The following is a 26,271-nucleotide window of genomic DNA, read 5'->3' on the forward strand; positions in this document are numbered from 1 at the left end:
GAGCTTGAAATAAAATGATTAAAAATAAATAACAAACTAAACATGTTTAGGTGAGAGATTGAACTGAATGGGCAGGTGAATCACGTGGAGCTCAGCACTGTCAATATGCTGTTGATTTCTCAAAAGGCGTTCTTCACTGTGAAGTCTCAGGAAGATATCATCAATGTTTATTAATGAAGGCCTTCCCCCGTTAAAAAAAAAAAACAAACTGTCAACATCAATGAATCAGTTACAAATCAATTAGGATGTGACCATCTCCTCATACTGTGAATGAAGGGGCTATAGTTTTCTGACGTTACTCAATTATATTACTCGAATGTTATACATGAAAACTGTTGCCATAATTGTGGTCTTCATTTCATGTTACAGGTAGTTTTGTTTGCTGAAGAGGTTCAGCTGCCTCACTTTTTTCTTTTTTGCAAAGAAATATCTGATGAAATGGGCTGTTAACAGCTTTACAGATTCTGATTATAACCTATTGCAACTGATTCACTAACATAAGACTCCATAGTCACCCTTGCCTGTTGCAGTGAGTCATTATTGTCTGTGTTTTTGGGTTGCATACAGTTGGAAATATTTGCAGGGTTTTTCAAAGACATCAGAATAAGCCAACAGTCAAATGCATTCAATGAATGATCGCAGGTTTTTTCCCCTTCCAGACTTTAATGTAAAGTTCATAGTTCCATTAATCTGAGAAATAACCCACCAAGAGAGAATTCAAATATAGTCAAAGATGACAGACCAATAAAAAAGACTTGCAGAAATAATGAAAAGGTACTAAAATTTAATAATCTTAAAAGCCAGAACATCTTTTGACAGAAAAAACTCAAGAGGAAATAATTGGTTTAGTACAATATATTTCAGCGTCAAGAGACATAGAAATAGTTTTGTTTTACATTATAAAAGGCCTGTTTCCTGTTTTCTAACAAAACAGACAGTATGAAAAAGAATGGCATTAGAATATGGTATATGGGATAGGAAAACCAAGTGACTGCATACAAAATAACGTCACATTGGGGAAGGGGGCAGTATTTTTTGATGAACGTGTGCATCCATAGTTGTCAGCAAAACAATATTTATGTACATTTTATGTTGTCTATAGACATTTACACATTGTATCAAGAATGGAAGTACAACTTATGAGAAGTAACAACTGAACTTGAATTAATTTACAACATCTACACGTAAAGATAGTCATGCTGTTTGACAATATCTTGATATTCTATGTCGTCGTCCTCCATGTCCTTGAATGTGTGGTATTGCAGAAATGAATACTGTCGACTCTGATTTCTCATCCTGTCTTCTCAATAGATAATGAGGCCATTGAAAAGCAATGAGTTCAAACATGGGAAAAAGTTTTCAATCCTTTAAAAACAGATATTTGTGCAATTTCAGTGATTTACTCCTTGATGGTGCATGTCTTGTTCATGACGTTTTTTGAACAGATGTATCCATGCGTTTTCAGAGGAAGTTGAAGGAGTTCAAATATTGCTATGGGGGTTTTGGCACTGAAGGTTTAGAGTTGAAGGGAAGTGAAAAATAGATGTTAAATTCCAAGGTATTTATCATGTCCTTAGATTCATTTGGTGAAGCTATGGAAAATGTTCCTTTTTGAGTTTATGGAGGCTTATTTTCACTATTATGTTAATAATGAGGTTTAATTTCTTAGTCAGCCATAAAGGTTTGGGGAAATGTAGAGTCCTCCTCAGTTCTACTGAAGTTTTTCCTCAGATTTTTCTGCCAAGTTAGTCTGCTGTTCCACTCAATGAGGATGGGAATGCTGGCATGATCCAAACAAGCTAACAGTTCTTCATTACATTCTGCAGAGGAAACACACATTCATAAACATTTACATTTATGCATTTGGCAGACGCTTTTATCCAAAGCGACTTACAGTGCAATTATTACAGGGACAATCCCCCTGGAACAACCTGGAGTTAAGTGCCTTGCTCCAGGACATAATGGTGGTGGCCATGGGGTTAGAACCAGTGACCATCTGATTAACAGCCCTGTGCTTTAGCCACTACGCCACCACCACTGGAGTAAACAAGAACACTGACCTAAAACCTCAAATTATAGAGTAATATATCTGTGTAGTACAGCATAATCCTGACTGCCTCAGACTGATGTCCTTTACTGGACAACTGTTGTAAACAATTTATTCACAGAAGAGTTTTACAGTAAATGTGCAGGCAAATGTGGCATCTGTTCATATCACCAGACCCTTAAATGCTGGACGCCTTTAATGGGGATTTGCTAGACATCAAGAGAAAAGCAGATGTTTAAAATCAAGTGAAAAAAGTTGAACTGACAGGCAGACCAGTAGAGGGAGTCCTTTATCCATCAGCTACACAGAACAAAACATTAACCCACATAAAAGGGTAGTTCACTCTCACAATTTCTTCGGTGTAACAAAAAGAAGATGTTAGAGAGAATGTCAGCCTCAGTCGTCATTCACTTTCATTGCATCTTTTTAGGGGAAGAGAATGGTGACTGAGGATGACATTCTGCCTCAATATAGAATTTGATTTTTCACTTTAACCCACATAAATGATTAAGTAAAAAACAAAATGTGTGTTTTTTTAGTGATATGATTACAATATGTTTTTAGACCCCATGTACATCTGTATTTTGCACTGTTCACTTGTGATCAGATCACCCAAGATAATAATTGTAAACGAAAACAAAATGTAATTTTTATTTTTCTGTAAATGGAGAAAAAATAAAAATAAATTTAAAACAAAAAACATAGTGGACAAACTGAAACTAAACTCAAATTTTCATGGCTCTGATGTTAACTAAAATTATCTTAAAAATATCTTGAATAATATTTAGTTTTTGTTTTGTTGTGGTATGTTTTAAAAACTTTAAACTAACATTACTATAACAAGAAGATGCCAAGGCGATAATAGATGAACTTCGGGATCGACGATGGTCAGATTTAATCTATTAAATTATTATACTATTATTATTATCCAATTAATATTACAAATAATTTGCCCATAGACACAAAGACACGCGTTTGAAGAAACACTCTTTATTATATTATTAAGTACAGATGACAGAAAAGCCGTATATGTTCATGTTTGACATGCTGTTTGTACTATTTTCCTGGATAACGAAATACCCAACAGGTAGAGAATGCAGAGATGAAGGTTCTTTACCAGAGAGTTGTTGTCAACTGTTGCAAACCAATCTTTCAAAAAGTTGAACACATTTAAAATGCACTTATTTTTTTTTTCCAGTTTCGTTTGAATTTTTAGTTCAAATTAAAAACAAATTAAGTTTAAAGTTTGAAATCAAGGTGTCTTGCTTTATTGTGTAAGCTTAACCCTAACCATTTTTAACGAAAATTACCCCATAGTACCACCTAGTGTCCAACCAGCACTAATACCTTAATAGTTCATCGGATACCTGTGGAGTTTTTTTTTTTTGACCAACTGACCAATGAAAACTTAGTCGCCCAAGATGCTTCAAATCGACCAATGGTTAGTCGACTATAAGGGGGCAGCCCTAGACTATAATTAAGATCTGCAGATCAATAGATGTGATTGACAGACTTTTCTAAGCTGTGCTGGCTTGTAAGTTCAGCAGAGGTCGCTGAAACAATAACTTGATAAACACTCATTTCAAATGGGAGAGGCTTACTGACCAAACAAGGAACCTTAAAATAAAAATACAGACTTGTAAAGGAATGACAAATGATTGTGCAAGTCAGACCTGGCTCAGAGCTGCTGCCGGGACAGGGCTCTACAGGAGGACACAGTTGGATTTCTTTTTAGCTTTCTTCTTTTCCAATGGTGTTTTCCTGTTAATCTGTCTGACCAAGTCATAGAAGATCTGTAATGTGTGAAATCAAATTAAATCAACCACACAAACTCACATGAACATTAAATACTGAAATATCTACTGAACAGGTTTCTGTTTAATTGTTTACATAAAGAAAGCAGACATGCTCACATCGAGGACATTGATCTTTGATTTGGCAGAGGACTCTAGGAAGGCACAGTTGTTCCACTGGCGGGCCAGATTCTGACCCTGTTCTTTCCCCACCACCCTCTCGTCCTCCAGATCACACTTATTACCAACCAGAATCATCGGTACCTACAGCCAGATACAGACAGAGAATAGTCAAGAAATGGCCATTAAAATGTTTATCATGGTTTCAATGGAGGACAAAAAGTAAATGAAGGGTTATGAAACATGGTTAATCTTCATGTGCTCTTCAGGAGGTGCTCCGAGTGCAGTCTGCATTGTGGCTCAGTAAACCGGTCGAAGTTCATTTGGAGTGCTCACAATGCAATAACACCGGAATACGAGGCACAAAAACTAGGGATGTGCACAAGTAATTGAGTACTTGTTCTGCACCAGCTTCTCAAGTGTTAAAAACACTACTTGAATATCACAAATCTATTTTCCTTTAAGCATTTGCCTGCTGTGCGCAGTGCTGAATTACACTGTTCCCTCTGAATCTCTCACAAATCTCACTGTTACAATTGAGTCCACTGGGGAGGGGAGGGGGTGCTGTGGATGTGTCATTGAGTAGAATTAGATAAGATTTCTGTACTTTCACCCAAAGCAATTTGTGGCAATGCTTATAATATTTTGCTTCTTATTGAATTCTATTTGTTTTCGGTTCTTGGAGTCATGCAAACCAGCAGATGAGGATCAGCTTTTATTGGTGGAAAGAAAATGCGAAGCGAACTCGGAAGCTGATTAGACCAGTATGTGTGTTGAATCTCTGAACTGTAACAGAGCACATTTTATAAAAAGCAAACTTGCACACTCATTTTTCCTGAATAACAACATGTAAAATATTTTCTTTTAATGTGCATTCTAATAACGAGTAATGGAGTTCTCATTTTTGCTGAGTTAGAATATTTGACTACAAAATTAAAAAATTATCGAAAATGCCCATCCCTAACAAAAATGCATCGTCCATGACATATATATTTTCAATTAAACTTTTCTTATTTGGGTATAATGTGGTTGGAATTTGAAGTTCACAATAATCTCAGTTATCTCGCGTTTAGATTAAATAATTGCGATCAGATGATTTATAACCGGCCATTTTTATCAGGTATTCTAGTCATTCATGCGAGGACACATCTTATTGCTATGCTATGCTATACAATGCCCATGGCCCATGTAATAATTTTCACAATAAAAATAGATTTATCAAAATCAAATGTGAGGTGTCCATTTTGGTATTTAAGGTAGTTCTCTGTATTGCTGAATAAACTGCAACAGTGTTCTCTGTGATATTTTGTCACCCTGTGGATGGTGTTACATACTCAGCTGATCAATGGACGGTCTCCCTAACTTCATCATGAAACCTCCCTAATGCAGCAGCAGTCGTCAAACCTCAGATTTAAAGCTCATGAAGTGGGTGTGAATAGATGTAAAAAGGTGGGATGGTAGTTGGTGGGAATGGGAAGGGATCAAGCACAAAACTCACTCATGAAAGAGATGGCTGAACATCAAAATGTGAGTAAAGACGAAAACAAACAGTTTTGTGGAACTTTGCTGCATGTCAATCATGGGTCAAAAGTTTGAATGTGTGAAGAGTGAAGACAGTTTGCAAATCCAAGATTTAGATATTTTGTTCAAACTTTTGAGAAATAGCCTGTACGCACCGCCTTTTTGAGCACAAATCATGAAAATGACATACCTGAACTTAAATGGTTGTATTACTGGACCCTTAAGACTATGGACACAATTGTAGTATCTTTTGAAAGAAGACACTTTGGGCTTTCAGAATTAATATGTTGTTCTTTTTTAAAGTTAGAGAAGCTAAAGTTTATAGTAATGGAAATATTTTGTGCTGAATATTATAATCTAAAAAAACAGTAATAAAAGTGCCAAAACAAACCAGAAATACAATGTTCTCAAAGCCACAAGTCTAAAGAAGTTACGTTTCAAATTTTAAGATGATTAGAAGAAAAAATTAGGTTCCTGCAAGCTTTTTTCTCTGAAAATCGCTGGGCGGAGTACATAGTAAAATTAAGGCTCCACCTTTCAAGACGACACAAAATCTGACTGCACTTCCTGGTTATTATGAATAAAACTACGCAGCATTTTAAAAAATAGACAAACATGCTGGCTTCGTCATGGACTGCGATCTTTTCTGATGAGTGATTTAGATCTCACAATGGTGTTGTGTGTAGAAGTCAGCTCTCATTTATTTTGCGAGTGCTGTTTAAGTTGCGCCGGTCATGTCTTCTGAGTGATTTAAATATTCTCAGCTGAAACGCGATCTCATGGATGAGGCAGCGCAGTGTTTTGACGGAAGCATTCCTTCACATAAATAATAATAAGAAACGCTCATAATCTAATGATGTAGACACATACTCTCTAACTAATCGCATCAAAGACTTTATGCATATACCTCACATTTTGTGAAATTGCTTCAACTTTATTTTTTCTTAACCGGAAATGGCTAAAAAAAAGAAAATGTAACCACCCCCACTTTGTATTAAACATAATGCATGCCATCATTGTGTTCAATGTGTAATGTGTACATAACTGTTAGCATCTCAAGAAATTTCATGGGGTTTCATGACCCTATCACATGAATCGCTTTTGTTGTTGTTTTCCTGGCTTGTAAATTACTATAGTATTTACAACATGTGCCTGTTTCCCTTTGCCGAAACGCATGTGAAACTCAATATACGGTACACAAGCTTTTCATATACGCCATACTTCTCACACTGCATCATTCACAACTGATGAATGAAGTTTATTGTCTTACAGTATTCATCCAGCATTCCCCACACTACCATGATGACACCACAGTGACGCAGAAGTCTTAAAGGAGCCATGTCTCTTTTGTGACATGGGTGATCGGGTTATGCTATCGGCCAAATTATGAGACCACCAATCGAGTCATAGGAATAGAATATCGGGCAATACCAATTGCTGGCTGAATGATCAGGGCATCCCTAGGTGTAGTATTAAAATTTGCTTTCAATGGAATAGCCAAACCCGTTAATTAGATGGCAGTGTTCACATATTTTTGGCCAAATAATGTATTATTGTGTGAGTAATTATTAGACCACTGGCAATGACAATGACCTTTGTTTCAGGGTTTCACAGAGAATACAAACGTGTTTGATTATCAGACTTAAAGAGTGGCATAATATACAGTCAGGTCCATAAATATTGGGACATCGACACAATTCTATTCTTTTTGGCTCTATACACCACCACAATGGATTTGAAATTAAACGAACAAGATGTGCTTTAACTGCAGACTTTCAGCTTTAATTTGAGGGTATGTACATCCAAATCAGGTGAATGGTGTAGGAATTACAACAGTTTGTATATGTGCCTCCCACTTTTTAAGGGACCAAAATTAAACGGAACAGATTAACAATCATAAATCAAACTTTCACTTTTTAATACTTGGTTGCAAATCCTTTGCAGTCAATTACAGCCTGAAGTCTGGAACGCATAGACATCACCAGACACTGGGTTTCATCCCTGGTGATGCTCTGCCAGGCCTCTACTGCAACTGTCTTCAGTTCCTGCTTGTTCTTGGGGCATTTTCCCTTCAGTTTTGTCTTCAGCAAGTGAAATGCATGCTCAGGTCAGGTGATTGACTTGGCCATTGCATAACATTCCACTTCTTTCCCTTAAAAAACTCTTTGGTTGCTTTCGCAGTATGCTTCGGGTCATTGTCCATCTGTACTGTGAAGTGCCATCCAATGAGTTCTGAAGCATTTGGCTGAATATGAGCAGATGATATTGCCCGAAACACTTCAGAATTCATCCTGCTGCTTTTGTCAGCAGTCACATCATCAATAAATACAAGAGAACCAGTTCCATTGGCAGCCATACATGCCCACGCAATGACACCCACCATGCGTCACTGATGAGGTGGTATGCTTTGGATCATGAGCAGTTCCTTTCCTTCTCCATACTCTTCTCTTCCCATCACTCTGGTACAAGTTGATCTTTGTCTCATCTGTACATAGGATGTTGTTCCAGAACTGTGAAGGCTTTTTTAGATGTTGTTTGGCAAACTCTAATCTGGCCTTCCTGTTTTTGAGGCTCACCAATGGTTTACATCTTGTGGTGAACCCTCTGTATTCACTCTGGTGAAGTCTTCTCTTGATTGTTGACTTTGACACACATACACCTACCTCCTGGAGAGTGTTCTTGATCTGGCCAACTATTGTGAAGGGTGTTTTCTTCACCAGGGAAAGAATTCTTCAGTCATCCACCACAGTTGTTTTCCATGGTCTTCTGGGTCTTTTGGCGTTGCTGAGCTCACCGGTGCGTTCTTTCTTTTTAAGAATGTTCCAAACAGTTCATTTGGCCACACCTAATGTTTTTCTATCTCTCTGATGGGTTTGTTTTGATTTTTCAGCCTAATGATGGCTTGCTTCACTGATAGTGACAGCTCTTTGGATCTCATACTGACAGTTGACAGCAACAGATTCCAAATGCAAATAGCACACTTGAAATGAACTCTGGACCTTGTATCTGCTCCTTGTAAATGGGATAATGAGGGAATAACACACATCTGGCCATGGAACAGCTGAGCAGCCAATTGTCCCATTACTTTTGGTCCCTTAAAAAGTGGGAGGCACATATACAAACTGTTGTAATTCCTACACCGTTCACCTGATTTGGATGTAAATACCCTCAAATTAAAGCTGAAAGTCTGCAGTTAAAGCACATCTTGTTCGTTTCATTTCAAATCCATTGTGGTGGTGTATAGAGCCAAAAAGATTAGAATTGTGTCGATGTCCCAATATTTATGGACCTGACTGTAGATGAATCTGTCATGAGAGTTCACAGACTTGGCTTGTCAATCGTCCAGTGGCTATAGTTAACCAAGTACTGATTACTAAGGCTCTCCCCAATCACCGGCCAATGAAAACACAATTGACCTTCCGCACAGTCTTCACACATGGAGGAGTCCATAGATCTGTCTAGAATGTGAAGAGTAGACTATGGCCTGAACACTGACTTCTTATGGGTTAATCTTTCATGTTAAAAAGAAAAGGATTAACAGCTATTTGCCAAACTGAATCATCGTGGAACAGGCAAGTGGATGCAATTCAGTGCTCTCGAGGGTTTCAAAATCCTGTGGAGAAGAAACACATTTGGTGGCAGCTATGCATGCGACTCCACATGCATAACCATGACTGACATGTAACCAATGACAGTGCCTTGCTGGTATTTGGGCCACACTGACAGGCCTGGAAAGGTTCAACAGTCTCGGAATGAAGATCTGATATGTTATGGATTACTTCTTGACTCGATATGCATGCAAGTGAACAGCACCTACGGATGAAGGTAAAAAGGAAATACTCCAGCCCAACCCATGGAGGATAACATCAACTTCATATTTAAGTGTTTGTACTGATTTTCATTCCCTGATTGCACTGTGGAATAGCCTGAACATATGTATGGATGAATACATTTTTATAAATGTCATGGCCATGTAGGAAAGGTGTGGGATAGGGAACACTAATGGTTCAATGATCTCTTTAGGGAACTCTATTAGCAACACTAATGCATTAGATAGGTCAAACCAAACTAAAAGCAATAAAACTGCAGATTCTGAATGAACTGTGTGTATACAGTTGCAAGAAAAAATGTGTGAATCACTTTGGTATTACCTGCATTTATGTATACATTTCTTAAAATCTGATTTGGTCATTCAAGTTACACTAATGAACAAACAAATTCTGTTTTAATTAATAATGCACAAATTATTGTATTGTTCTTGTACAAATTGAATATATCATTGAATAGTGTACAGTGCATGTTGGAAAAAGCATTTAAAACCCTAAGCTAATAGAGACAAAAGCTAATTAGAGTCAGAAATTGGCAAACCTGGCACCAATTATTGAAACGAGATTGCAGGTATGGGTTAGAGCTACTCTGACTTATAAAAAGCTCTCATATAGTGATTTTTACTATTCACAAGAAACAAGACGTGGATCATGCCTCGCAAAGAAAGAGGGCCGTACAAAAGGCCTCACATCAAAATTTATTTATTTGCATAAAGCTGGAAAGGGGGTACAAATTCTCAAGGAGCTTAGATATTTATTTGCCGACCTTAAGACAAACTGTCTATAAATGGAGAATTGGTTCTGTGGCTCCTCTCAATAGATGTGGTCATCCAGCCAAGATTACTCAAATGTCACACTGCAGAATGCTCTACGAGGTTTAAAAAAAAAAAAAAAGAACCCTAGAGTGACCGCATTGAAATTTGAGGAATCAATGGAACTCGTTAACATCTTCATTCATGAATCTAACAGGCATGGTGTCAATGGCAGGACACCACGAAGGAACAAATCATTGCTTCGCCTGAAAATTGTAAAGACCACTTTGACACTTCACAACCCTATTAGGAAAATGTTTTGTGTATTGAAAATTGGATTGAAGAAGAAAATCTCCATTTGGAGTGGCCCAGTCAGAGCCCAGATCTTAACCCAATATAGATGCTGTGGAATGACCTCAAGAAAGTTATACACCAGACATCCTAAGAATATGGCTGAGCTGAAGTAGTTCTGTAAGTAATAATGATCCAAATTTCCTTCTGAACATTTTGCAGGTCTAATAAAGGAGCTACTGGAAGCGATTGGTTGAGGTTGTTGTTGCCAAAGGAGTGTCGACCAGTTATTAAATCCAAGGGTTCACTTACTTTTTCCAAAGCACTGTGAATGTTTAATGGGATGTATTCAATAAAGACGTTAAATGATTTAATTGTTTGTGTGTTGATAAAGCAAATTGTGTTTATCTATACTTGTGACTGATGAAGATGAGCTAAAATTTTATGTCCAATTAATGCAGAAAGCAAGCTAATTCCAAAGGGTTCACATCCTATTAGGCCCTTGTGCAGATTAATTTTATTCAATTCATATGGGTATATTTCAGTTGCTTACATATAATACAAATTATCTCTCAACTAATGCTGTTATTTATACAGGGGACCTTCTTACAAATTATACTTTATCATTAGTTTATCATTTGGTCAAATTTCAGCTTTTTTTTTTTTAAAAGTGTACAAATACATGTATTCCATTAATAAATATGTCATCTTAAAAATGTAATGTATTATATTGCATATATACTGTATATATTTTGTTAACATGCATAATTTGATTTGTCGAAAAACCGGTTCGCTTTCTTTATGAATATCGGCAGTTCAGTGAGCGTCTCCGCGCTTCGGTTGAGCGCACATTCACGAGAAAGTTGTCGAATAGGTTATTTACCGCATCTGTGCTATTTGTGATTAGAATTAAATGTTATTTTTTGTCGATTTTGAGCAACAACTGTAAAAAATAGAAAGGATTATTCAATGAGAAATGGATTGCTTGGATCTCATCTTTGGACACATTACACGGAATGATTCAAACTAAACTTTTACTCTTAACTAGGGCTGTGCCAATACTATCAAATATTTCGCAAGACTTTTCCTCACAATATTGTATGGATACTTTAGATCCCTGTATCGATATTTTTATTCAACCATTTTTCTGTATTCACGTCATGTCCAACAGTTCAATAAAGACGAAGGGTTCAGAGGGTTTGCCTTCCAGAATTATAACTTCACAGGGTTGAAGGGTGTAGGGCTCAAAAATACCAGTCATTCGGAACGCACTTCAGTGTCATCTATCCAAGCCAATGGAGCCGCTGCTGTTGCACAAATGCTGACACTAATGTACATCACCTGCACCTAATCAGAAATGTTTATAAATTATTTTGCCTTAGTCTACCATTAACTATTTTCAGAGTGCAAACCAAAATGAACTTTTAGACTTTATGAAGAAATTTAAGCTTCAAATATTACATTTAAATATTTATTTTATTTAAAAAAATATGAATAAAAAAAATGAGCCAGTATACAAACGAACAGTAGAAGTTCAAATATTAAATAAATAAAATGCCACGTTGTATATTTCTTTTATTCCAACTCCTTTATTTGAATAACAGATCAAGCGAATTTAGGCTTCAGGAAAATAACACAAGCAAATGCCAGATTCAAACAGAAAGCAAGGGGTTTAAAGTTCACTATAGCTTAATAATGAAAAGCCTTTATAACCATAGATTTTTATTTAAAGAACCAAAGTGCAGATGGTTTAATTTACAACAAACCTGCAGATTTATGACCTATGCCTCTACTTGGCAGCGAAGTGTCCATCAGTTGAACCCAACGGAAACACCCCTTAAAGTGCCCTTTGTTTTGGAACGACCCTGTAACGGTATTCAATGGAAAGGAGGCGGCGAGAACCGGCTTGATAATATAAATGATAGTTTAATGGTAAACTTAAAACAAAGACACAAACACACACGACAGACATGTCCGTAAACGATCTCTCACTCCTGCACGATACTCTGCAGTCGACCTTTAAACCTCGGAGGCTTGATTAGCCTAATACGGGACCGGGTGAGTATGATCACGACCCGGCCCCACCCTCCGCCCTGCCACATTCCTCCCTCGTTCTCTCAGGCCGGGGAGCCCCCGGCCTGATGTACACCCCCCCCTTCCCTGGGGAGGGCGCGCCTTCAGCGCTGACTGACGGCAGGTCATCCCCATCTACCTGGACGAGGTAGGGGACACGGGGAGGGAAACAGAAATAATTAAAATGGGGGGTACTTCCTGTAACAGTGTAGTACCCCCCCAAAAACTGTAAAATTTAAAAAGAGGGAAAAGGCCAATGCAGAGCGACAGTGAGAGAGAGAGAGGAGAGAGAGATGAAAAAATTAAAATAAAACCTTGCCAGTTCTCTGATATGCCACAGCTTGTTCCTCGGCCACTCCTCCACCCTCTATCTGTCAACAGCCGCGCCTCTCCGGGCAGATCCGAGGCAGTCGTCCAGCCCCTGGTGGATGGAACACCCCGCCGCGTTCTCGGGGAACAGAAGGGGATCCCCTGCCCCTGGCAGCGGTTCTCTTGCTCCAGGCGGTCGGCAGTGAGCCCCTCCCCGCTCGCGGTCGGCGGTCTTAAACCCCTTTGCGTTTCAGCGGCCGGTAGGCGACTCCTCCGCCCCTGGCAGCGGCCCTGACCGCTCCAGGCGGTTGGCTAGGAGCCCCTTCTCCCCTCGCGGTAGGCGGCCATCGTCCTCGTTCAGGCGGCTGGGCTCCTCGTCCCTCGGCAGATGGCCGCGGCTGCTCCGTTGGGGTGGACAGTAGTGGCGAGAACTCTACTACGGCGTATCCCTCCTCCTTCCCGGGCTTCGGCACCAGTGTAACAGGATCAATGGAAAGGAGGAGGCGAGAACTGGCTTGACGATATAAATTATATTTTAATGAGAAACTTAAAAGACAACATAAACACACACATGACGGACATGACCATAAACGATCTCTCTCTCCCGCACGATACTCTGCAGTCAACCTATAAACCTCAGAGGCTTGATTAGCCCTCCGCCATGCCACAGACCCTTCAACATGTCGGCCATGATCGTTCCCCCTTTGAAGTGCCCTACGGAGGCAGATTTAACAGCTAACAGCAATCTCCATTTGATAATATCGATATTGATTCTAAAAATCCCAAAACCAATCTTTTAATCTCTGCACATAAATTTACTATGAGAGTATATAGCTCGCATATTCGACTTACAATGTCTGTAATTAGCCACTGCCTTGTAATATTTCAGATTTCACTCACTAGTGCAGCACTGAGTTCAGCATCATTTCAATGCATGTTGAGAGAAAATGTTTGGTTGTCTTGTAATGTGTATCCAAAGACGCATGTGTCAATGAGAATGTCTCTTATAATTCCATCTTTGGCATTTACAGTTGTAGAGGGATGTTGCATAGAGTAAATGATCAATCTTGGGATTCAAGAATCTATATCCTTCAAATGAAGATTGCAATGCATCAGAAAATCATCAATTTTACACAGTCCTTTAAACTATGCAATTAATTGAAAAAATCTGTTTACATGTGCATCACATGTATTTGAAACAAAATTTCTGCACATTCAATAGGGGTGTTGATATGATAGCTTTTCATTTAGATACAGTTATCAGTTTGATTATTAAAGTGTTCCTCTAAAGCTAAAATGACATCTGCTTCATGTCTGTAAATCATAGAAGAGTTCTTTAAACATGTCTGGACAGATGCATGATGCTGTAGGTATTCATTTTCCTTCTGTGGCCTCACAACAGTAGAGAACACACAGAGCCACTCTCTCACTGGACCACTCTACTAGCTCCAGGAGCCTGCCATGTTTGGTCTGGCCACATGGAAAATGTTTCAAATCTAAACAAACCAGGAAGGAGTGGTGGTGGGGGCAGGTATTTTCGCACAGGCCTCTGTGAAGAAAAAGAACCAGGAATGTTCCAAGTAAGCTTAAAAATAATTGTACCAAAGACCAGCGCCAAGGATGCAGAACTAACGGACAATGACGGCATAAAGCAACATCAAACTGTCCCACAAGCACACTTAATGGTGATGAGTGACTCCTATAACCCACATCAGAGTCAATCAGGTTTGTTCAAAACAAGGGTGGAAAAAGACACAAGAGTTAATTCATACATTCCCAGAGTGAAAAGTTGGCCTCAAATCAACTCAAACTACCTACATGACCTCCACACACGTTCCATTCACGCTTGCCAGTGTCAATGGGTTTCAACCTTCGCTGGAAATCAGGGCTTATCGCCTGTTCAGGCCGCAGATGCAGCATAATAGGAGAGGAAGAGAGGCAGACGGTGTAAAGCCAATCAAAACAAATTCCAGAGCTGTTAACTGCTCAAGGCTGTGATCCTCTGGGCCTGCGCTTCACACTACTCTAAAACACACACACGCACACGCACTTCTCACACATGTCCAAAAAAGGGAATCCCATGATTGACATAGGGACGATAGGCTTGTTTTAACAGCACGTGACATTTGCCATGATATGGGGCTGGGTGATGGATGGATATTATATCTGATATTGCTGGAGATATAAAATTACATTAAATTGTAAAATAAAATATTCCAATAAGCTTTTTTTGGTTATTGAAGCTTCCTAAAGAGTTTCAATCTCTTCTTGTGTGGAGACTTGCAAGTATGAGCACTTTTTTATGGTGTCTTTGATTTAAACTTCAGAAATCAAAAAATATGATTCATTCACATGAGTCAGATCAATCCGTCCATTTCAATGATTTGATTAAAAACGGGGGGGGGGGGGCTAACAAAAGAAAAGGAAAAATGATCCAACAAGCCATTTCAGAAGTGATGTACACCTTTGATTTTCTAAACGTAGATAGATAACTAGCTAGAGAGAGAGAGAGAGAGAGAGACACTTAAATCCCTGTCTTAACCGCTATCAGGTATATTTAGCTTGTGATGAAAGACACATAATGGCTTCAGTAAGGCAGTGATTTGTTGAACCAAGTCCATTAAGTGCTACACATCCTCACATTCATACATTATGTCCACTGAACACATTATGTTTTCTCTCACACTTACATCTTCCGTGTCCTTTACTCGTAGGATCTGCTCTCGTAAATCCTGCAGGTCATTAAACGTAGACTGCGCGGTGATTGAGTACACAAGAGCAAAACCCTGACCGTTTTTCATGTACAGGTCTCTCATGGCCGTGAACTGCTCCTGAAGGGGAAGAAAGAAAAAAAAAACAATGATGATTCTCTAAATTTCACCAACAGAATAAAAATGTTTGAGTTTAAGCAATAAGACAATGGAGGCCATGCATTGCAGTGGTTTTACCATGTTAAGGGCCACTTTTTAGAGGGTTGTTATCTTAAAACCCCTTAAAAGGAATAGTTCAACAAGAAAATTTAATTCTCCAATGTAGCTCTCATAACTCATGCTTATGAATTAAAAAAATTTGTCAATATGATGTAGGCTCAATTATATGTCCATTTTCTCTCATCCCTTAAACGGAAAACTTTCTCAAAACACATGACTTTCAGAATGCTGCTTTTTGCAAAAACCCTGGAATAAACCATTTTCTTAAAGGGGACATATTATGCTAAATTTACTTTTACATGGTGTTTGTACATAAATGTGTGTTGGCAGTGTGTGTACACAACCACCCTACAATGTTAAGTCCACGCACTCCTCTTTCTTACTATTAATCTAATAAACGATTAATTAAAAACAGTGTGTCAAAATGAACGGTTTTCGTTTCTGCTCTAAAGTGACGTCACGTTAGGGCAGGCCTCGACCACCACTGGTGACGGACTCTACCCTATTATCATAGATCCTCCCCTGAGTAATCTACACACAGTCTGCCATTTCTTTCCAAGCTGGAGCAAATAGAGTGAGAAGAATGTCTCAGTTTCGTAAGCGTCATAATTGTTCTTGTTGTTGGCTGTAAAAATTAACATAAGAGTCTTCATGTACTCCTGGCATCAGCCACTGAAGACGCAGTGGAAGTTTTGTTTTTTAAGGAAATGTGCCCCAAAACATAAAAAAATGTGTGCATGTTTGTGCAAATCATTTTACACCGGACTGCTTTGTGAACGAGTGACAAGTATCACACTTTATATTTTGTGAATGTTTGCAAATTGCCTTTCCGAATGTGCTTGTTAGCTAATTCCTGGCTAATGCAGCTAAAGTTACCATTGTCTCTGATTGCATTCATGGAGACCAGATATACATATACATATATGGCTGAACAAGTAATCTGGCATACCGGGCATTTTCCCGGTGGGCCGACGCACTTTGGGGTGGACTGGCCATCGGTAGAACTGAGCGGCCGGTGGGTTGGCCGCAATAAGCTAAAATGAGCCGCAGCGTTAGGCAGAACGGACCACAAAACAGCGCTGCGATATGCAGAAAAGGACAGCGAACACCCCCCCCCCCCCCCTCTCAACTTTTGTGCCAGTTGCTATGTAAAATCCTGGGCTGATTTCTCTTCCCAGTCCAGCCCTGGCTGAACTCCGGTATTTACGCTGTCAGTCATATTGGTTCTGATTTGTTGTTGCTGTAGTTTCCAAAGCACGATCTGTTAAGGCACAGCCCTCTTCCAGAAAGCAGCAGATCATTTGCATGTTTTTGATTCCACCCAAAAAAGAGGCATTTATAGCATGGTATAATAAATGATCCGTGGGGGTATTTTGAGCTGAAACTTCACAGACACATTCTGGGCACACCTGAGACTTATATTACATCTTGTAAAAAGGGGCTATTTTGCATGTAAATGGGGTCAATGACAAGCAGGGTATGAAATTATCACCTGCTAAATGCTGGTATTTCATGTGCATCGGCAGGTAATTTTGCTCATCTATCTGCCACGGTGGCTCTCACTATTTCTTTTCTATCAGTCATTTTGGAACGGTTTGCAAGACTAGTGTCGTCTATGAACACTGTATATGATCTTAGACCATCTCAGGATACAGAAGCAAATGACATGCAACAACATTTGGACTACAGTTGAACTGCCATACGTGTCAATTCATAACAGCATCAGAAATGGTTCTTGAAAAATAAGTTTCTGTTCTATGCTTGTCTACTCTTTTGCAAAATTACTATTATAATACTCTATGGCCTTATATGTTATATTCTAAAATAACAATATAATTCTATTCATTTTAACATATCACAAAGTGGCTGGTAAATTTGGGTATTCCCCCAGCACAGCATCTGCTGGGTAAAAAAGTTAATTTCATACCCTGATGACAAGACGTGAGAACCAAAGTTTTTTTCCAAAGATGCAACTTCAGAATAAAATCGCACAAACCATTTGCAAATAAAGCAACATTTCCATCCCATGTGTTTGAGACCAAAAGTTGCCACTTCTGCGGAAATTGATGCAAAAATAGAAATTAAAATGAAATTGAAACCACTGTGGCACATTTTATAAATTATGTAAATTACTTTCACGGTTAAGAGTGCACAAATGAAAGTTTGACAAACTTTAAAACATGAAAAACATCATGTTTGCTAGCATTCAGCATGTCTGGGAGCAAAAGCAAAAGCGTAATAGCATTATAGCACCCAAAAATCTCCTAACAAAAATTGAATGGAAACCCAGCTAATGACCTTTAAGGCCACTGAAGTCATGCCTGCCATGAAGACTTCAAGTCTGAATGTGCAAAAGCAAGAATGAGATTTCAGAGCTACACCGTAGGTGTAGATTTTTAAGTTAATAACTATTTAAATTTCAGTCTGTTCCTCCCACAAAGCTAATCCCATGTCTTCAGAAGACTTTGAATAAAAAGCATGATTTGTTTGGACTACTTTAACAGCAGTTTTTTTTGTCATTTTTGGAGTTTGAAAGCTCCTGTTCCCATCTTGTTTTGCTCTAAGTTTAAGAGAATGTGTCTGATCTATGACCTCAAATCTAAACTGAGAAAGCAAACAAAAGAAGAGTGTGAATTCTTTATCCTCTAATCTAGCTGCAGTATGTTGCCAGTAGTTGTTGGCTGAGCCCTCAGAGTCGAAGAGGTGTGGAAACGACAGGGAGGCCGACAGCACTTACTGTTCCTGCTGTGTCCAGGATCTCTAACATACATTGCTGGCCATCCACCTCTACTTGCTGCATGAGGAAAGAGGGGAGGAAATTAAAGCACAAAGTGATAACATGCATCCACCCCATGCTTGGGTATTAAATGAAAGACAGGAGAAGCTACAGAGAAAAGAGCAGCTACCTTTCTGTAGGAGTCTTCTATTGTGGGGTCATATTTCTCCACGAAAATTCCCTGGACAAACTGGACCGTCTGTGAGAGAGACCAATACTGAATTAATAACAGAGAGCAGGTTTCACAAATGAAACTAGACTCCGATATGGAAAGGAGTTAACCTGAAAATCAAGTGCTAAGGACTGTCCCATGTGACTTGACATTATATATATATATATATATATATATATATATATATATATATATATATATATGTGGCCGAGTGATGAGGGACGGTTGGGGAAGGATGATCGCAATCATCTGGGAGAGGGATAAGGTGGAGCCAGAGCTGCAGTTCCAGAGAGAGAAAGGAGAAAAAGAGACACGAAGACTGTCTGTGTGTGTGTGTGTGTGTGTGTGTGTGTGTGTGTGTGTGTGTGTGAATCTTTTATGTTTGTACATAGCTGGATGAAAAGTTTTGTTATACACTGAAAAGTGTTCATTAAATATCTGGCTGTTTGTTCACCTGGACCCCACCTTTCCACATTGAGAACCTGGTTTGCCAAAGATATATATCTTGGCGACAATATAAAGTCTCAATCGATAGATATTTTGCAATATCATGTATATTGCGATATGTTCATTTCCATGCGCACGGCTTGGGCTCATCTATTTAAAGGACAGGTCTTCACGTCAGACTGCGAGAATTGAAGAAACTTGTTTTTCTGTCATTTAAATTTTTTTTTGCGGCCGCCCAAGCAAATTCAATCACATTCAAAAGGACTAAATATGCATCTCATCTGACATGCATATCTGTATTTCAAGTGAATGTGGCGCATGCTATTGGTAGATGATGCAAGTAAGCCTGCTCATTTTTGACCCACAAAAAACTCTAATGTAGAAAGACATCTCCAAAGAACAGGACAACTTCCAAACAAGTCATGAAAATTACTTTGTTTATCTACCCCAGATGTTGCACCTGTTCTAATAACAAGTTCCTCTCCATTCATGGGTTCACAACAGCCAACACGGAGCAGAAAAATGTCATATACAAACTGTGTTGCATGATACATAATATAAGCAATCTGTTTTACCACCTCAATTTTTAGCAAGAAGTTTTTATTTATTTGATGTTTATTTTCTGAAAGAAGTGTTTATTTTTTTTCGATAATTTTTTTTACTTATGTTTTGCTTATTTGTTTTGTAAGCTTTGTTGTATTGATTTGAGAAGATCTAGAGTTTCTTGAGGAACATTTAAACAACAACAATAATAATAATAATAATAATAATATTGCAGGGCTCCACATTAAGCAGGTTCAAACCGGCGAACAACGGTATTACCACTGGTTGGACGCTAGGTGGTACTATGGGGTAATTTTCATTAAACTGGGTTAGGGTTAAGCTTACACAATAAAGAAAGAAACCTTGATTTCAAACTTTGAACTTTATATTTATTTTAACTAAAAAGTCAAATGAAACAGGAAAAAATAACGTGAAATTTTCATGATTCATGATTTCTTAACACTCCAAACTAAATAAAGCAATTAAAATAACGAAGTGATTAAAATAAATAAATATATATATATATAATTAAAAAAAAGATTCAGATTTACATTCTTGTGGCAGAAGAGTTAATCATTGAGAAGACCAATGTATTGTTTACTACCATATTATTGATCATAAGTCAATCATTGGCATACAGTTCACAGCAATCCATTTCACATTTGAATTTGTCAATCAGTTTGAGATTTATTATGAGGGCTTGTTTAAGGACCCATCAATGTACACCTGCGTCAGACATTTATTCTTAGAAACAAGCCAGGGGTATACATAGTGCACAATACTAATATATATATATATATATATATATATATATATATATATATATATATATATATATATATATATATATATATTTTTTTTTTACAATAATGCCAAGACATTATATTCATTCTTTAGTGCAATGGTTTTCAATGCTTTGGAGTTGTTGGAGGTACAACGAGTATTTAAATAATATTTCAAGTCTTTACAAAAAAGTGCAAATGGGGCTTTATAGACATAAATTTACACTCATGTATAAAAAAAACTTGACAAGAAAAATAAACAGATTAATCAGAAAATATTAACTTGTTATCAAAACTGTGAAAACCAAATAAAACGTCTTTATAAAGCAAAGAAAAACTGATAGAGGGGCGTGCAGTCTCGTGGAACACGCACATCTAAGGATCTCACACTTTGTTTCTGCCTTCCAATTTATTTATTAAGACCTCAGATATCGCAGTTCAGGAGGTGCTTTGAGTTCAGTTCACTTTAATGCCACAGAGCAGTTTATTGTGAACGCAACTCTGCAGCTTGTAAAATATATAAAATAATACAAAAACACATTCACCTCGAACCATGATTTATATTTCAGTGATTATTATCATCATCATTATAATTATTATTTTTATGTCTTCATTTGTGCAAGTAATTTTCCACCTGCATGTTTAGATGTATTCTTGCCTGATGGTAAATGGAAAGGTGGTTACATACATACATACATACATATATACACACACACACACTCACTCTCACATTCACACATCAGTTAGTTCCGGTCCTCAAATCTGATTGGCCGAGAGACGTTCCATGAGCACTAATGATCTGACAGGATCAGCACTCGGGCGCTTCACGGTGTATATCACTCCGCTTGTGTTCGTGCCTTTCTAAACTAAGGCGTAAGAGCAGTGAATATCTGTTAGCAGTTACTGTCTTTATTTTTGAAATTACATGTTTGCCAGCAGGTGGTGGCAAAAGATCATTTTTGTGTGTAATATGAGCCAGTTGGTGATGCAAAGTGAATCCGTTAGTCATTGTTTACATAGAACAGCGCTCTGTGATCGCTCGTATTACCACTACATTACTTAAGCTAGAACATGGTTTTAAACTGCTTTAAATTGACAATTTCAGGATTAAGGCTCATTGCAGCTGAGAGACACAAAAGGACTGTTTGATTACAGAACTCGAGGCGCTTACAGAGTTTCCACATTGGATTCACACGGTTTAAAAATGGCATCGCTGTTTCTATAGTGATCGACCACGAAATAGGGAGAAATACCCCTGCTTGGATGCTATTTTTCCACTGAGAAAGCTGATCTTGTGATCTTGAGTGCCAAGAGGTGATCACACATGCACACACCCATCAGTCCATCCTTGTTTATCCAATAATATTTCTGAATTACTAATGGAGGTTTGGACGCATCATTTGTTTTGAACCAGCAACGGCAGATTCTGATCCGTAACGCAATAAACCGAGTAAAACCTTACTCGGTTTTTCCTAATTTTTTTAAATGTAATCGTTCATTGAACTGTTGTATATAAGCAATATCACACTCGCAGTCATGCTATATGGCCCTACATCAGCACTGCTGTAATTAACTGCGGCAGAATCACATATATATATATGTGTGTGTGTGTGTGTGTGTGTGTATGTATGTATGTATATTATACACACATACACACACACACACGTACAGTATCTCACAAACGTGAGTATACCCCTCACATTTTTGTAAATATTTGATTATATCTTTTCATGTAACAACGCTGAAGAAATGACACTTTGCTACAATGAAAAGTAGTGAGTGTACAGCTTGTATAACAGTGTAAATTTGCTGTCTCCTCACAATAACTTAACAACACAAAGCCATTAATGTCTAAACCGCTGGCAACAAAAGTGAGTACACCCCTAAGTGAAAATGTCCAAATTGGGCCCAAAGTGTCAATATTTTGTGTGGCCACCATTATTTTCAAGCACTGCTTTAACCCTCTTGGGCATGGAGTTCACCAGAGCTTCACAGGTTGCCACTGGAGTACTCGTCCACTCCTCCATGACGACATCACGGAGCTGGTGGATGTTAGAGACCTTGTGCTCCACCTTCTGTTTGAGGATGCCCCACAGATGCTCAATAGGGTTTAGGTCTGGAGACATGCTTGGCCAGTCCATCACCTTCACCCTCTGCTTCTTTAGCAAGGCAGTGGTCATCTTGGAGGTGTTTTTGGGGTTGTGATCATGCTGGAATACTGCCCTGCGGCCCAGTCTCCGAAGGGAGGGGATCATGCTCTGCTTCAGTATGTCACAGTACATGTTGGCATTCATGGTTCCCTCAATGAACTGTAGCTCCCCAGTGCCGGCAGCACTCATGCAGCCCCAGACCACAACACTCCCACCACCATACTTGACTGTAGGAAAGACACACTTGTCTTCGTACTCCTCACCTGGTTTCCGCCACACACGCTTGACACCAGCAGAACCAAATAAGTTTATCTTGGTCTCATCAGACCACAGGACACAGTTCCAGAAATCCATGTCCTTTGTCTGCTTGTCTTCAGCAAACTGTTTGCGGGCTTTCTTGTGCATCATCTTAAGAAGAGGCTTCCTTCAGGGACAACAGCCATGCAGACCAATTTGATGCAGTGTGCGGCATATGGTCTGAGCACTGACAGGCTGACCCCCCCCCCCACCTCTGCAGCAATGCTGGCAGCACTCGTACGTCTATTTCCCAAAGACAACCTCTAGATATGACGCTGAGCACATGCATTCAACTTCTTTGGTCGACCATGGCGAGGCTTGTTCTGAGTGGAACCTGTCCTGTTAAACCGCTGTATGGTCTTGGCCAACGTGCTGCAGCTCACTGTCAGGGTCTTGGCAATTTTCTTATAGCCTAGGCCATCTTTATGTAGAGCAACAATTCTTTTTTTCAGATCCTCAGAGAGTTCTTTGCCATGAGGTGCCATGTTGAACTTCCAGTGACCAGTTCGAGGGAGTGTGAGAGCGATGACAAATTTAACACACCTGCTCCCCTTCACACCTGAGACCTTGTAACACTAACGAGTCACATGACACAGGGGAGGGAAAATGACTAATTGGGCCCAATTTGGACATTCACTTAGGGGTGTACTCACTTTTGTTGCCAACGGTTTAGACATTCATGGCTGTGAGTTGCGTTATTTTGAGGGGACAGCAAATTGACACTGTTATACAAGCTGTACACTCACTACTTTACATCGTAGCAAAGTGTCATTTCTTCAGTGTTGTCACATGAAAAGATATAATCAAATATTAACAAAAATGTGAGGGGTGTACTCACTTATATATATATATATATATATACACACACATATATATATATTCTTTGCCAGAGAGATGATGTTCACAACTGTTGTAAACCCATCTTTGAAAAAGTTGAACAACAAATTTTAAATGCAGTTTAATTTGAACTTCTAGTTAAAATAAATAAAATAAAGTTAAAAGTTTGAAATCAAGGTGTCTTGCTTTATTGTGTAAGCTTAACCCTAACCATGTTTACCGAAAATTATCCCATAGTACCACCTAGCGTCCAACCAGCGGTAATACCGTTGTTCGTCGTTTTCCTGGTTTTCTAGACCAAAGTATCGGAAAAAAGTATCGTTTAGGAACCGGTATCGAAGTCAAGATATCGGAAATGTTTTAAACGATACCCAGTCCTACTGATGAGAGAGGTCAACAGAGAATGGCCAGATTAGCTCGAACTGACAAAGTCTACAGGAACTCCGATAACCGCTCTGTATAATTGTGGTGAGAAGAATAGCATCTCAGAGTGCTTTTCTGAGATGCGGGTTGGCACTGTTTTGGCGGCACGAGGGGGACCTACAAAAAATATTAGGCAGGTGGTTTTAATGTTAAAATACAATCAGAGAAACCCAAAGTGGGGGGGGTCATCTAGTAATAATTTCTGTCATCACTGCTTGGCCAAGCACTGGAATCGGGTTGCTTTGAGGTTTGGAAAGGAAGAGACTGTATACTTTACTTACCAGGGCTGATTTGCCCACACCACCAGAACCGAGCACCACAAGCTTGAATTCACGCATGGCAGGGCCTCTTCACCAGACTCCTCAGCACTCTAAAAAAACAAGATAACAAGAGTGAGTGAGTGAGTGAGTGAGTGAGTGAGTGGATAGAAAAGGATATGCAAGGCTTTGTGTGTGCGGTAGGGAGCGTCATGGATCATAGCCCAGGGGTGGGGGAGATCTCGAGTGTGACCTCCTAAACACAAAGCAGCTGTGGGTTCTGGATGGAGGAGTGCGATCTGAAGCCAGGACTGAGGCCTGCTGAGCCTCTGGGCAAATGTGGATTTAACCCATTTCAGAAGGCCCACACTGATCTGGACGCAGCGTGAGGCTACACAATAGCTACGAGAGCAGGGTTTGAAATTAACACCTGCCAAATGCGGGCATTTGATGCGCACTGTCATGTACTTTTGATCATCTAATACATACGTTAATATAATAACGATGTATATATAATACTTTATTTATATATACACACACTTTAATATTATATATATATATATATATATATATATATATTCTTCCTATTCCTTTATATATACACTCACCTAAAGGATTATTAGGAACACCTGTTCAATTTCTCATTAATGCAATTATCTAATCAACCAATCACATTGCAGTTGCTTCAATGCATTTAGGGGTGTGGTCCTGGTCAAGACAATCTCCTGAACTCCAAACTGAATGTCAGAATGAGAAAGAAAGGTGATTTAAGTAATTTTGAGCGTGGCATGTTTGTTGGTGCCAGACGGGCTGGACTGAGTATTTCACAATCTGCTCAGTTACTGGGATTTTCACGCACAACCATTTCTAGGGTTTACAAAGAATGGTGTGAAAAGGGAAAAACATCCAGTATGCGGCAGTCCTGTGGGCGAAAATGCCTTGTTGATGCTAGAGGTCAGAGGAGAATGGGCCGACTGATTCAAGCTGATAGAAGAGCAACTTTGCCTGAAATAACCACTCGTTACAACCGAGGTATGCAGCAAAGCATTTGTGAAGCCACAACACGCACAACCTTGAGGCGGATGGGCTACAACAGCAGAAGACCCCACCAGGTACCACTCATCTCCACTACAAATAGGAAAAAGAGGCTACAATTTGCAAGAGCTCACCAAAATTGGACAGTTGAAGACTGGAAAAATGTTGCCTGGTCTGATGAGTTTCGATTTCTGTTGAGACATTCAGATGGTAGAGTCAGAATTTGGCGTAAACAGAATGAGAACATGGATCCATCATGCCTTGTTACCACTGTGCAGGCTGGTGGTGGTGGTATAATGGTGTGGGGGATGTTTTCTTGGCACACTTTAGGCCCCTTAGTGCCACTTGGGCATTGTTTAAATGCCACGGCCTACCTGAGCATTGTTTCTGACCATGTCCATCCCTTTATGGCCACCATGTACCCATCCTCTGATGGCTACTTCCAGCAGGATAATGCACCATGTCACAAAGCTTGAATCATTTCAAATTGGTTTCTTGAACATGACAATGAGTTCACTGTACTAAAATGGCCCCCACAGTCACCAGATCTCAACCCAATAGAGCATCTTTGGGATGTGGTGGAACGGGAGCTTCGTGCCCTGGATGTGCATCCCACAAATCTCCATCAACTGCAAGATGCTATCCTATCAATATGGGCCAACATTTCTAAATAATGCTTTCAGCACCTTATTGAATCAATGCCACATGGAATTAAGGCAGTTCTGAAGGCGAAAGGGGGTCAAACACAGTATTAGTATGGTGTTCCTAATAATCATTTAGGTGAGTGTATATACTCTTTTTAAAGCCATCACTGGCTTTCAAAGCAAAAAAACAGGAGCTTTAGATACAGAAATCGGCCCACATTGGTTGAGTTCTCCATTATTTACTT

At 39.1% G+C, this 26,271-nt stretch overlaps 1 protein-coding gene across 1 annotated transcript in view; it reads right to left on the reverse strand.

The window, feature by feature from the left end:
- Nucleotides 1–716: 716 nt before the first annotated feature.
- Nucleotides 717–26,271, reverse strand: part of LOC127626029 (ras-related protein Rap-1A-like) — a 43,430-nt gene continuing 17,875 nt past the window's right edge. The window contains exons 2-8 of the mRNA XM_052101538.1: nucleotides 24,372–24,460; nucleotides 18,570–18,638; nucleotides 18,401–18,457; nucleotides 15,424–15,564; nucleotides 3,961–4,104; nucleotides 3,721–3,840; nucleotides 717–1,820 (exon numbers count right to left, since the gene is read on the reverse strand). Coding sequence (XP_051957498.1) covers nucleotides 3,751–3,840; nucleotides 3,961–4,104; nucleotides 15,424–15,564; nucleotides 18,401–18,457; nucleotides 18,570–18,638; nucleotides 24,372–24,428 — 558 coding nt within the window. The 5' untranslated portion in view covers nucleotides 24,429–24,460 and the 3' untranslated portion in view covers nucleotides 717–1,820; nucleotides 3,721–3,750. The remainder of the gene's footprint in view (nucleotides 1,821–3,720; nucleotides 3,841–3,960; nucleotides 4,105–15,423; nucleotides 15,565–18,400; nucleotides 18,458–18,569; nucleotides 18,639–24,371; nucleotides 24,461–26,271) is intronic.

This window comes from Xyrauchen texanus, chromosome 32, assembly GCF_025860055.1.
Source record: "Xyrauchen texanus isolate HMW12.3.18 chromosome 32, RBS_HiC_50CHRs, whole genome shotgun sequence".
Classification (NCBI taxonomy): Eukaryota; Metazoa; Chordata; class Actinopteri; order Cypriniformes; family Catostomidae; genus Xyrauchen; species Xyrauchen texanus.